At 42.3% G+C, this 14,814-nt stretch overlaps 1 protein-coding gene across 9 annotated transcripts in view; it reads right to left on the bottom strand.

The window, feature by feature from the left end:
* The window catches only part of Grip1 (glutamate receptor interacting protein 1), a 657,804-nt gene that overhangs the window by 385,058 nt on the left and 257,932 nt on the right, over positions 1–14,814 (bottom strand). For 5 of the 9 annotated variants that reach the window (XM_087559243.1, XM_087559240.1, XM_087559241.1 and 2 more), the window contains exon 1: positions 11,805–12,123. The exons of the other annotated variants lie outside the window; for them this stretch is intronic. In XM_087559243.1, the coding sequence (XP_087415369.1) occupies positions 11,805–11,937 (133 nt within the window). In that variant the 5' untranslated portion in view covers positions 11,938–12,123. Of the gene's footprint in view, positions 1–11,804; positions 12,124–14,814 lie in introns of those variants that run through there. 9 annotated transcript variants of the gene reach the window in all.

The raw sequence follows: 14,814 nt of genomic DNA, 5'->3' as shown, positions 1-14,814 counted from the left end.
TTCCTTCCAACACTGTCAGGAGCACAAATGAAGGTGTGAAGACCACAGATGGTCTACTGGGGCTAAGAATGGGCACTGCCAAAGCTGGGAGGCTGAAGTTTCAAGGGAGGCAAACAGTTGAGGGTCCTGGTGATATCAGGGAAGATATCTAAACAAAGAAGTCATGAGCATTCTGACAAGTAGATAGGAAAGGAGAGGTTGGAGGGATTTAGTCAAGTTAACATTCATGGCTAATGGTCAGAAAAATGTGGGAAAATAAAGGAGGTGAAGGGAAGATAGAATGGAGACCTAGTTAGTGTCTTTACAAAGGAAGTGATCCTCCAAAGACAAGAGGGAGACACAATGTTTAATATCCCAAGTCATCGAATAGTTTCTAAGATCAGGTGTTATATCTGAAAGAAATCACTACTATATTAAGAAAGCATGGCAAGTTTTGATAACTTGGGAAACATTAAACCTTATGAAGGAAAAGCAGAAGCATAAAAGCCAGAGCCTTGCAAATGTAGAAAATTGTATAGCTAAGTGACTGGGACCATTGCAACACACTAGGAAGGCATTTGGGATAAGACAAGGTCAGCCTGCATAGTACAATATGTATGTATAATAACAGAAACAGTTCCTTGATCAGCGTTGTTAGGGTTGGGAATAATATTCACTCAAAATACTTATGCCTCCTGTGAATACTTTCACTCCACTTGAGAAATATGTCCCATCAGTAAACTTGTTGTGTGGGTGTTTATCCTGCTTGTGGGTGGGAAGAGTATGACTCATATGTAAATTAGTAACTGGGACTATGAATGAAGACAAATAGCTTCTATGTAGTTTTCCCATTCCCATGATAGCTAGGATTTGTGACACTTAAGTCTGTCATGGTGCCATTGTTATTCACACAGATACATAGGTCTTACAGTATGTCACTTTTAATAATTGAGTGTTGGGTCTCATCGATACAAATTATATTCCTGTTTTGATGCTCATGTGACCACATGTTTTTAGATTTCTTGGTTCTTGGTTCTGTTGCAGGAGGATTGTACAAAATGTTCAGTCAGGGTTTCTACTTCAGGACTAATGAATTGATTATACTGATGATAAGTCCCCATCTCCACCAAATATGTTGTGAAGGAGAGACATCAGCTCTCAATTTCTAACTCGAGATTAAATAAGAGCAGAAGTCACAGAAACATTGTGTGCACATGGCCCTACACAAAGCACAACTTGAGATAAATGAAAGAATAAGACTGAGCAGAAAGGATGACATTGTCATATAACGGCTCAGACGAACAGCAGGTGCTTGTGCTGCCTTTTCTGTTTTCAGACACATGGGATTATTTCCGAGCTAACGTGGAACTCCATAACTGGTGGTTTGAGGTTACAAGCATGAAGGAGCCTTTGAACAGTGCCTCAGGGAAGAAAGGCAAAGGGCTCTGTGGTTAGGAATTATGGGATAACTGGAAGGAGACACTGTTATCAGAACAGCGTAAGGGGAGGACTCGCTCTCTTCGAGTCAGAGCACCACTTTCTAAACCTTGTAGTCATCCTGCTATGTAAAGTGTTACTGCGTGAAGTAAATACCACGAGTTTCTGTGTACAGCAGGGGTGTGAGTGAATGCATTGAACTCCACTTGCAGCAAGAATCATCTATTGATGGAGGGAGCACTGTCCTTGGTGCTGAAATTTGAAAATGACAGCGTCACAAGAAAGGTGTATGTGTATTTCCCTGTGTTTCTATGTATGTGTGTGTTTGTGTATGTATGCCTGCACACTCACAAAACAAGATAGTAGGTGCAGTGTACTTACACAACCACATATGGTAGTCTCAAATCCATCCCTTAGAAGAGAGAGACCTGTGTAGGGAGCTTCCTGACAGGCAATCCCTGAAGCCATGAGGTGGGAATAGAAGATGAGGAGGTTACAAATGCTGCAGGATTACACCCTTTTTACTTCATGACTGTTCCTAGATCACTATGTAATCCTGAGTTGTGTTCTCTCTTGAAATCTTAAAACATAATCGCTGGGAAATCTCTATGCCCTTGGAGTTAACTGTAAAATCAGAGGGCTGGACTAGAAGGTCTCATATGTCATGCTTCTGAGATGTCTTTCATTATCTGCATAATGGTCCTAAGAACACCTACCTTCAAATATTTGAGAATTTTTATAATAAAGGTAGTATTTTGAGTTGTAAGCCATAAAAGCTTTACATAGGTAGATAAAACCAGCCATAAACAGCAGTGCTACAAACTCTCTCACATAAACACATACAGAAGAAATTTACCACCAACTTCTTAGTACCCAAACATCTCACCCCAACTTTGGGCACCTGTCCCCATAAAATGATGACAATTACAGGCAGGGTAAAGAATAGATTTATGTATTTTCAAAGTCTCACTGTCACAGCCATTTTAAAAAGATGTTTATTTGCATGCAGACCAGACTACAGTTTACAAAAGTATGGCATAGCTAAGAGCAGAATCATTCATAACAACCTTGACTGACGTTTGTCCACCTGCATCTATTTTTTTGAGGATCACCGACAATGCACTTTGGCTGCAGCTTCTACACTGGCAGCGTGTGCCACTCTCAATGCTGCCCCAGCTTCATCTGATGGGGGCTTCACAAATCAAGTGCTATTTCCAACACTTGAAAATTTATGAGCCACATTCCATGGCCAACAGAAACACACCACAAAAGCACAAGGCCAGCTCTGCAGCAACCAGAGGCACCTGCTTTCTCCAAACATTGGCCAGGCCACAGTGCTGAAGTTGGGCATAGACTTTTAAGTCCCTTGCTTAGATGCTTCTCATGGAAAATAGTTCAGATGATCATTAGAAAAGATTTTTTATCTTATGGTAGCTATGTTTTTACATAGTAGAGATGGATCATATTTAACAAACACTGCGAAAATAACATTCTAGTAAACAACAGATTTCTCTACTTCTACCTATTGCTAGAGATATAATCAACAATGGTCGGGCCTGAGGCTCTATTCCTCATCAGGCACAGGAACTGTGGTAGAGTGGGGTACAAACACACAGCCTTTACAACCTGGCTTTGTGCCTGGAAACAAGCATCCCCAGTACGCAGATAAACCTTAACATTTTCTATAGTGTAATGAATCTCAAAGACTAGGAAGGAGTTTGATATATGCAATTAATAGAAAGACAATAAAGCAATCACATACATTAGGTATGCTCTGAGTTTGTGGCAAGGGCAGTTTTTGCCTGAGCACCAGGCTCAGTGATGTAGAGAATTCAAGTCTAAGTTCTATGATATCATTGTCTAGGTGGGACCAACCATGTTCTCATTCCTGGAAAGCACAGCTGTACTTCATGATCCTAATGCTGTAATGTTGGGGCAAACGGAAGGTTTCCATACATGAGTGACAACTACAGAACTACTTTTTCAGCTTTGTCCAGTAACTCAGGTCCCCTTTGTTTGTAACTTAGTCACTTTGTTGTTCCCATTAGTCAACTCATTTATAGGCGTGTGTGATCAAGCCTGACTCTGAATTTTTTTTCCGGAGGTGGGGACCGAACCTAGGGCCTTGTGCTTGCTAGGCAAACGCTCTACCACTGAGCTAAATCCCCAACCCCCTGACTCTGAATTTATCTCTCACCATTCTTACTCTATTATTCCTAGAAAGAAATGCACTCTGAATTTCAAAACACTGACCATACAAATAAACATTAAGAAAACAATATATTCAGAAAGCAAGTGAAGTATGGCTGGAAGTGAATACACACACTTCTAACTTCCCCAGCCTCCTCTCAGCTCTTTACCAAGACGTCCAGTCTCTTTAACATCAGCTCCATCTCATTTTCTCAGAGAGGAACAACTTTACCTAAGCTATACTCTCTCACTACCGTACAGTATCCTTAGTGTGCTTGCACTTTTAACGGTGACATGCCATGTGAGGAAAAGTACCCGAGTTTCTATAGATTGGTGGTGGTATGCTGATCCTCAAAGATTTCTGACTTTAGAGCATTTTGGCTTAGGGAGCCAGGGATATTCAACCCATCTCTGCTAGAGGAATAGAAATGACTAAATGATTTCCACACACTCAATGCTCCTTTCCCTCTGCAGTGCCAAGAATTGAAACTGTGCCGTAAATGTGTGAGGCTATTACTCCATTACTCCTCCAACACACTCTCTCTCTCTCTCTCTCTCTCTCTCTCTCTCTCTCTCTCTCTCTCTCTCTCTCTCTCTCTCTCCACACCTCCAGTCCAGTTCTTCTGTTCTTGGGAAGACCAGAAATAAAGAGTAAAGAGTCAGGTCTGAAGGCACATAAATCTAATTTCAACCCTGATGGAGCGTGGGCATCAAACTTGTGAGTTTAAGACAAACTTGCCTGTTTGCCTGTTGTAGAAAGGTCAAGGCAAGCTTGCTTGAGGTACAACACATTGAGACATACTGCCAAATAGCAACCGCAAAAATCCAGAGCTAAGCATGCACTTCACTGGCCAAGCACTTGCCTGGGATCTGCAAACCATAGTTCTGGCATGGAAGAGAAAGAGGAGGAGAAAATATGTATTTCTTATTTATGCTACATGAAATATGACTTACAAATGTATTTGTCCTTAACTTACATAATGCTGTAACATCAGTTCAAAAAATTTCTCCAACATACACTGGCATAGATTTAGTATTTAAAATGAACCTAAGCTTTATTTTTATTCATCTGTAGACCCAATAACTGATAGTTTTAATCAACAGATTCCAATAACTGGGTTCTAGGGATAGATGACTTAGAGGAGTCTTTTGACTTTGAGATTATATAATACTTGGGATAAGCAGAATAGAATTCTGTCACTTCTGTTGCAGATCCAAAATCACTGGTGCGATCGAGTCTCCACCCACACCCCAACTTCAGTGTAGATTATCCGGTGAGGGCTATGAGAGGTGTTTGTGTGGTTTCTTCTAAGCAGGATTCAGCTCTTAAAGGAAACTAAGAAAAAGGAATGAACGGTAAACAGACAATCGGCTAAATGAAAATCTGCCTGAATGTGCCCCCTTGACAGTCTCTCTGCATAACTGTGTGTGAGTTGTGGGCGGTCCAGTGAGACACGGGCTACTGACTAGGCTCATCAGTCATTCCATGCCCCCGGGTCTTCAGTGTCCTGCATCAGGAGCACATGTCTCATTGGACAAAGTAGACACTGAGAAGTATAAAGACCTTGATGGTTCGTCTAAAGTCACAGTTACTCAGACTCATAAGGATTTCCATCTTTATATAGAAGGCAGAACTTTCAGGAAAACCATAGAGTTTTTTCCCCCATTTCTGGAACTTACTACTATTAAATGAAAATAAATAATCACATTTTCAAAGTACAAAAAATGTCCAATACTACTGGATTAAAATTAGCCAATGCAAGCTATGCTTCTAGGTTTAATCCAAAATTAGCCAATGCAAGCTATGCTTCTAGGTCTAATAAATTCTCACTCTGGGCAGTTTGGGTGGCCATGAAAAACTTAAGTTTCCCCTCTACTACGTATGCTCGCTACTCTGACCCTACAGGTGGCTTCTCTGTGCATCATGGCATCCAGTCACATCTACAAACTTCCAAGCGGTGGACCATTATGCTGGACCCGATCTGCTTTGTGTACCCACTCCCAAACCAATCCCTATAAGATGAGCAGTGCATACTATAATCACAGCAGATTTGACCAGCCAATATCGACAGAACTAGAGCAGAAGAAACAGAAGTATTTTAAATATGAACACTGCTTTTTCCCGAAGGAGAAAAGGTACTTCCAAGGAAGACAAATAGGTGCCCAGCATAACGCGCAGACAGAGAGCACGAAAGTATGCTTTTCATTAAACAATTGAAAAGCTTGGTTGTCTTTTAGCAATAAACATGAAAGGAAGAAAGGAAAGGAATGGAAAGTCAAAATAAAGAAAAAAGAAAAGAAAAGAAAGGCACATGGAACGTGGGCCCAGTACGAAGATCTTTCGAGTTTGTAGAGTTAAGGTAAAAATAGCACTGAAGGAATTATTCACCACCATATGCTCCACCCGTGAACGGGGAATGTAAGCAGAGGGTAGACAGAGACTCAGTGCACTACACTCGCTACTGTCTACAGTTATTTGGGTCAGGGTGAAGACTCTGAACTTGTAACGTGTTATTGACTACGTCAGCGACTCATCGTGACACCTGTACCTGTTTAGAGGAAGCACAGGCTACCACAGTGCTCTGTCCTTTCCTCAGATCTAGTATGCTCACACTGGAAAGTTTTAACAAAAGCTGCTTTTCCTTACGCTGGGCTGTTGAGGGAGAATTTTCTACACGACACAGCAGACCTTCCCAAATGAAGTCCAAATCGGTACTGATTCTACTGATCTCAGAGAAACTTTGTGCCAGCATGAGTGTCCCACAGACATATTCAACGACAAAACAGTTGTGTTTGTAAACCTTGGGACAGGTGGGAAGTGAAGCAGAAAGGAGGTTTTGAGTCACTGATAATCAGTCATCAATATCACCTATAAACAAAACATATTGATTTGACTTCTAATTTTTAATTAGCAACTAAGATGACTCAGAATTGAAAGGATAAACAATTTGTCATGGAAAGTTTCTAGCTCATATGTGTATAAGCCAGAAAAGCTACCAGAGAGCCAAACTCTACATGCAAAGTAATAGATAGGAGGAGGTCTAGTAAAGGAGTCTAGCACCTAATCCCAATTTTGTGATGATCACAGAATCACTTGGACCTGCGCAAAACACTTAACTTGCTGGGTGTTTTAGTTCTTTATCATCTAAGAAACACAGGTCAGACAACATAGATTCTAAAATACGTTTGAGTTTAATAGTCCTTTAAATTATTTCTTGTAGGAAAAAAATACAGCTTGGGACAATAAAGCTGGTGATATAAAATACCCAACAAATGGAATATGCCAGACAATCAATTTTCAACAAAACAAATGCACTGTGGATGGAAAGCAATTCTTTCAAAAGAAAAATGAGGAGGACGGTAATAAAACAAGCAACATGCCTCTTCCTAACCAAGCCTGTTTCTTCACAACTGTTGTTTCTCCGAATCCTCAGAGACTTCTTGAGTCAAACCAAGTATGACTAAGGCTTGGGTCATCCAGGATCTCACATCCAAGACCTGTCAGTTTCATGAACATGGCTTTTAATACAGAAACAAACAGCTTCAGCATGTCAGAGCTGGGGAAGTGAGGCTGGCTAGGCTTCCCTTGCTTCCTCCCTTCCCCTCCCCCTACTTCTCCTCTTCATTCCTCCCCCAAGGGCCAAGGAACCAAACATACTACATGCTCAGCTCCTACCCAACTTACAGAAGAGGCTAGCCCCTTTCCAAAGAATACATCAACATCATCAACTTTGTCTATCTGGAAGATTTTATATATATATATATATATATATATATATATATATATATATATATGGAGAGAGAGAGAGAGAGAGAGAGAGAGAGAGAGAGAGAGATCTAAGCAGATGACAGTTCTCTGGGCAAGAGAGGGAACTTTTGCATGGATTTACAAAGCAAACAAGTAAATGGATAAATGACAAGTCAATCACCCATATCACTGCCTGAAAATGACCTCATGGTAACTTGTTTTGTGCCCTGAGAAGTATACTATGCAATGCTTTTCAATTAAACAAATAAACATTTTTTTTTCTAAAATGAAATTTGAATCAACTCGGAGCCTGAGTTGCCTGAGCATGTGTGTCTTAACAAACTAGCATAGCTACAGTGTTTTTACTGCACACGCTCACCACATGAGAATTGCAGCCCATCCTAAGCAGACGATAGCAATGAAACAAGTGAAGATAATGTGTTGATACAAATGATCTCTCTTCAAGAGCTCCTCCCAGTAGCCATGCTCTCCACTGTCTGTCTACCGTTTCACAGGAAGTGACCACAGGAGGAAAAGCTAAGGGAAGGGCACAGTTTACACACACACACACACACACACACACACACACACACACACACACACACACACCTTTGCTCCAGCACAGGTAAGTTAAGATGAAAACCCAGGAGGCCAGTTACTATGGAGGAACCCCACGCCTAATTCAACACCAGGAGCTGCCAGGGCTGAAGCTGTAGGAAGAGACAGACAGGTTCCTCCCTTTCAATAATTCCTCAGAGAGACAGTGGCAAGCCCAGGTTTTCATCACAGCTAAGAACAGTCCAAAGGGAATGAACCCCCCATTTCCTCTCTGCTTTATACCCTGAATAATATCCAGTATGAATAAAAAATGTTATCCAGTAAGGATCTGATGTGTGTAACAACAGGATCAGGCAGCCATGTTTGTATGGTACATAAAATGAGCTGTAATTAATATTTACAGGGGTAAGGAGTGATAAGCATAATAAAGCTGGTTTCAGGGTCTGTCTCTAGACTGTTGATGTACTTTGATTTATGACACTTTTATAATGGAGTCAAGTTTTTCTTTAAACAAACAAACAAAAACAGAAAACCAAAAAAACCACTCAAATCTTCTAGGCAAGAATTTCCAGAGGAAACTGTGCTCCTTGGCAGACACAATCAAATGGAATGGCTCTAAGAATGATCAACATATTCACAACATATTCAGAAGTCTCTGGATTACCAAAAATTTCCCAAATTCCTTAATAGTCAATGATAAATCATGATCTTAATAGAAAGGCTCCCCCGCCCCACCTTTTGATAACTCCCAATCAAAAGAAATTCATTAGCTCTTTAGACAGCTCCTTCTGCACAGTCAGGAGGATTATTTAGGTTAAATACCAGTTTAAAAGCCCTTGTCTAACTCGTTATCCAAAGTCAGTACAATTTGGTATCAGCTAATCTAGAAGCTGGGACAAGGAGTCTCACTAGAGTAGCTGGAAACAGGCCCGGCCAACACAGCAAGATGCTATGGGATGCCTGGTTTGGTTTTTTTTTTTTAAACCGAATTATAGAAATTAAGGTATAAATTTATATTTTATACTTAAAAATCATCCTTAAAAATAAAGACACTTGTGTCACATTTCAGGAACTAAAACCCAGGGGGTGTTTGATTTGCCTGAGGCCTCTGTCTTGTTTGCTTAAACTCCAACTCTAAAATTGTGAAAAAAAAATTGGATTGATAAATGGCAATGGCAGCTTTGAATGAAATATCACGTTCTGCCACTTGTGCCCAGTGTCCTGAGTTGGTTCAGAATAAAGCAGGATATTTTCCTTCATACACAGTCTATCACTGCCACTGTTAAAACCCAGGTTTGATAGGGTTGCAGAGAAATCATCCACTTCTAGAACCATTTTATTCCGCGCCATCTGTCCCTCCTAGCATCTTAATTTGCTGCTGGGCATTGATTATGAGAACTGAAGGGCATCTAAGATAAAGGAAAGATGAAGAAGCTCTGAATTAGAACCCAGAAAGGAAGATACATCATTGCGGATAAAATCTATCAGACAGCCTTTGAGAACATTCCAGAGAGGGAAGAATTTGGGGAGGGCGGTGTGTATTTTCTGGGACATCCTTACTATCTCAGTTTTTTCATTATCATATGATAAATTCCTTACAAAAATTAGTGAGTTTTCTTAGTCGATGGCATCACTAAATAAGATGCGAACGTCACCAATAAATTCTACCATGTTCTCAGACTTGATATAGACGGAGTTCCTCCCAGTGTGAGGAAGAGCGTGGAATGCAACCTTACAGACGATACCGTAGACTAATTGAAACAGATACACCACATTGATTGAGTCTGGCTGCGCTTCCCATGTGAGAAGGCTGGCTTTAAGAGTCAGCTTGCTCTGCATGCTCTCCCGAAGCAGTAAAAGACAGGTGGAATCCGCTCAGCCCAACTCAGGGAGACCCGACACTGGAGCCAAAGATGCACTGTGAGGTCATTACGTTTTGCAACATGCTTTCTACGGCTATTTAATATTTGATTTGCCAGTTCACTGTGACATAATTAGTTTAAGAATATGGAGACTCAACAGCCAGCTAGGTTCACAAGTTTCCAAAGGCATCCCATAAAGAAAGAGCACTTCTGGGGAAGTCATTTTCACATGCAAAGGCAAAGCCCCTGCCTGGTTAGCATCTTACCCTCAGGGCAACCTTGATGAATCAGGTAAGGCATGGGTTCTCTCTGAGTTTCTGAACTTCATGGTTGGGGATGGCTTCCTTCATTATGTCATCTTTTAACTCTATTCTTGGAAAACGTTTTCCCGGCTGGCGCGCTTTCCAGCAAATTTATTTTAAACCTGAAAAGCCTCAGCAGCACGAGTAGACTGCAAGCATGGGAGAGCTTTTGAGTCGGTTTGGGCACACACACCCAGCACAGCGCAAATCACAGAGTGCGTGGATTAGAGTTGGTGTGCATTGATTACAAGAAATGTGTTCATGGGGTAGCAGCCCAAGCAGCAGTGTTCTTAAGCTCTCTTCTCGCCCCACTTTCTACATTTCAGATCTCCTCCTCATGCAAGCCAGCTACGTGTGTGTGTGTGTGTGTGTGTGAGAGAGAGAGAGAGAGAGAGAGAGAGAGAGAGAGCGTGCACGTGCATGTGTGTGATGTGCCACAAATCCTGGTTAAATTTGAGAATATTATCAGAGAAGCTAAATTTAGGAAATATAGACTGTCGCTACATTATAATAGATTATTCATGAAAGAGCATTATAACACGAAAATACCTCTGTATCCCAGAGGACACTGTGCAGAAACATTATAGCAGTCCTGTTCGGGCAAATATAAAAGGATTGCAATTTGCATTGCTGTGTTATTGCCATCACGTGAGTTTTCAACCTTCAGCCTCCATCAATCACAGCAGGGGTTTCGTCATGGAGAAATAACTCCCCTGGCTTTCAGGGCCACAGAAATTGGGAGTTAAATTATTTATTAGACAACGCTCCAAAGGTATAAATGTGACTCAGTCATGGTTAGACTTCAAAAAGCCAGAAGGGGGAAAAGTGGGATCCGGGTACAAGTTCATAAAGATCCTTGCTCAAGAAGATAAGAAATAATTTTTAATTTTTAAAATGTACATCACACATAGCTGTCACCTCCCTCCCCTTCATCTGGGCACATAAACTCAGTGATTTTGGCAGGGAAAGGCTTTCTTTCTTTGCCCTGAGGCACTTCTGGGCATTTTAAATCTACAGGGACCTGTCTCAGCCTCTCCAGGAACCGAGAGCCCTGACAGGTACAAGGAAAAATTTAGTCCTCTGCTATTTTAAAGCCGATTTACAAATGTCTCCATGTGGGTATTTTTTATTTATCCTACAGGTATTGCTCCTGCTAGCTGACAGCAAGCCAAGTTCCCCTAACTTAATAACAAGATCGTGAACATGCTTCAGAGAAAATCATCTCAACTTCTGTGTACAAACAGCACATGCTTCATCACGGGTGACTCCAGAAGTTGGGACTATGAGCGTTAATCATGAGCGTCAACTCCAACACGAACAATGACTTTCAAACAAAACAACCTTCTCTAACTCGAAAAGAGAGAAAATCACACACGTGTGAAATGATTGCAAAAAATTTTACAACTACAACAGAACATATTCTAGCCACCTACAAGATACTTTTTCCAACGGCTCCTTAAAATAACACAATCAGTCAATTACATCTACGATATTAACCAGTATAGACCCGTACTAGTAATCATGTCTACATGTGATCCGGTGGCCATACTACTACAGATCAAGTATGATGGATCTAGCACTTCACAGAACACCATCTGGAAAGTCTTTCGCATCTAAGAGTAAAGAAGCATGCAAGGTTTATTGTTAGTCCGGCCATGTGAGAAGCGCCAGGAGGGTGGAGGGTGGAGGGTGGAGGGTGGAGGGTGGAGGGTGGAGGGAAGCTCTTACTTCGAAAATGCTCCGAAGCGTAGTAATAGACATCCTCATAGCCCTCCTGGTAATCCTCTTCTGGCCGGTACTTTTTTCCTTTTCTTCTCCTGGATCTCCGAATCTGCTTGACAAATCCCAGGAAGCGGTCCATGACTTGCTCCCGGGGCACCGTGGCAGCAGCGGCGCAGACAGCAGCAGAGCGGACAGCCCAGCTGCTCTTCAAGCCGGCGGAGCATGAATGACCCTCACCAAGCCCGGGGACCGGGACACATTACCCTCCAGCCTTTCTCCTTATGCCCATCAAGGCCAAGAGTTCAGCCACAGCAGGAGAAAACACAACAGCGGCGTGGGAGTAGCTTGGTGAGACTTCTCATTTAGCCCAGGAAACTGTCAAATCTACTATTTTTTTTTTAAAGGATGGGTGGGGCAGAGAAAGAAAGTAAGAGGATAATAAAAGATAATAATTAGAGAAAGTGAGAGAGGGGGAAAAAAAACTCAGCAAAGCTGTGGGCTTCAACTTGTTTCCAAACCAAACAAAAGTTAAAGATATTCAGCTTGAAGCAAGAGGCGTCCCCCAACACCTCCATCGCGGGGCGGGGGTGGGGAAGCGCGCTAGTCAATGGACTGAACCAAACTAGGGAAGACCTGGCTTTGCCCACCTGCTAATCCTACCCACTCCTACGAGCATTCCTGTGCTCCAAGCAGGGCAGCCGTGTGCAAAACTTCCTCGAAAGCGGCGGTTTAGGAAAAAGGGAGGCTAGTTAACCCTTCGGCTCTCCTGCAAGCCACACTAGTGATCTGCGAAGTGGTTTCATCCATATGCTCAGCCCTCTTGCTGACTGAGTGTGCTGCATGTGTTAATTGGAGCAGCAGGGAGAAGGCTCAGCAGCTGCTTTCAAACCCACTGGGCATTAATGTATTCCAATCACCGTTTGATCTAAATATTAAAATGCGCTTCTCAGAGAAGCTTCTCATAGGCTTAGGGACAGCAGATACAGGGAACAGGGACGGTAGGTTTCAGAGAAGGGGAACTTGGAGCTCCTGGAACTCCAGTCCCACTGCTCCACAATAAACCATAGGAGCCAAGAGGCAGGTGAAACTGCATTTAACTGAATCTGTCCAAGCCTTCAGTCTTATCTTTAAAAATTACAAACGACTTAAAAAGAAAAAGAAAAAAGCAGCTCCATCAAAACCACTTGAGGCCAAAGGACAGAAGTTGCCTGGATAGGCAAGACTCCTATGTAATCCCTCTCCTAGGGTCTTTCTCCCTAAGGTCTCTGCAGGGGTGGGGGGTTTCTAACACTAGGAACTGGTTCCCAGTCTAATTCATCATTCCTGTCACTATATTACCCAGCAAACTAGTGATACTCCTCAGGTCCTTGTTCCCAGAAATGTAATTTAAAGAAATGCGTCTGACTGAATCATGGTTGTTCAATAACAATATCATAACAAGTGTGCACGGCCATCCCAAGGGGGCAGGCTGTCCTCCTCCTACCTGTTGTAAGGTTCACAGGCGACTGATCTCTCCTCTACCCTCAGGCAGGGCTCAACTTCCGATGTAGATTTCTCACAATGAAGTAGGGACACTTTTATTTGGGAAGTCAAATATTTACCAACCAGGAACGTTCCAGCTCTGAAGTGTGGGGAGTCAATCCACTCTTCCCATGAAATTCCCCTAGGCTTTGAGGTTTCTCATTTTGTGTGCTGGAGAAGGCTGTATTTGCATCGAGGATACGGACCTAATGATGCTGACAAAAAGATGCTATAAAACGTTCCATGAACATCTTTAAACAACAACAAAAATCACCGTCCTTGGGTTCTGAATCCTTCTGTTATTATTCTGGCTTCCTCAACCACAGCAGAACAATTAAAAACAATTAGGGAGAAGCTTCTGCAGATCTGCAGTCTAGACTTTGAATAACAACAGGTCAGGAAATGAGTATGATCACTGTCTCTCAAATCAGCCTAACAGCACACACACCATACGCAGGCGCAGGGCGCTCACAGGCAAGAGGAGCAGCTCCAGAACCGGTTCCATGCCCCAGCTGATGAACTGAACACAGTTGGGGCAAGGAAGAGAACCCAGTTTTTGTTGCTAATTAAAAGATTATCTTGTCTACCTAAGAGCTGCTTGCACTAAACACCAAGTATTTCCAACTCGATTATTCTTGAAACAAAGTGAGCTGGATAGTTTTATGTCAACTAAAGTCATCAGCGAGGAAGGAACATCAACTTAGAAAAGAAATGTCCCCATAAGATCAGGCTTCAGGTGAGCCTGAGATCAATTAGTGATCGATGGGGGAGGGCCCCGCCCATTGTGGGCGGTGCCATCCATGGACTGGTGCTCCTGGGTGCTACAAGAGAGAAGACAGCCTTGTGAAGCAAGCCAGTAAGCAGCATCCCTCCACGGCCTCTGCATTGGCTCCTGCCTCCAGCTTCCTGCCGACTGGGTTCCTGTCCTGACTTCCTTCAGTGATGTAGTAGTAGACAGTGTGGCAGTAGAGGAAGATAAATAAACTCTTTCCTTCCCAGCTTGCTCTTACGGTCATGGTGTTTCATTACAACAAAGAGACCGTAACTAAGACGCAGAGGTAGAAGAGTTGGAGAGTGATTTTTTTTTCCTTCATCTGACCAAGCAAATACCCTCATTGGTGTAATTAATTTGGCAAATGCATGTGTTCCCCAGACAGCTGTAACTGCAACTACGTGTAGCTGGAGTGCATGCTATGTGTTAATAGTTAAAAAGCTCCTTTCCAACCCGGAAGTGCTGACACACTCGTCAGATGAGCAGAGCTCTTAGGTATGCAAGATACCTCTACAAAGAGCAACTTAAAACTTACCCCTGACGTTCACTGATTTACACCTTCAGTATTTGGTGAGACCAAGAAAACAGTCATAAGTAACTATCTTTGCAGAAGAACAGACACAATCAAGTGAAACCATCCATAAGCTATCAGAAGTAGAGACCTCACTTGCCCGTGATTTTACATTATTTGCTCTTTTCCTTTTTAAAATATTTATTTCATGT

This window comes from Rattus norvegicus, chromosome 7 (genome assembly GCF_021556685.1).
Source record: "Rattus norvegicus strain SHRSP/BbbUtx chromosome 7, alternate assembly SHRSP_T2T, whole genome shotgun sequence".
Classification (NCBI taxonomy): Eukaryota; Metazoa; Chordata; class Mammalia; order Rodentia; family Muridae; genus Rattus; species Rattus norvegicus.
The sequence above is the reverse complement of the archived record's forward strand: the minus strand, read 5'-3'. Positions and strand labels throughout refer to the sequence as shown.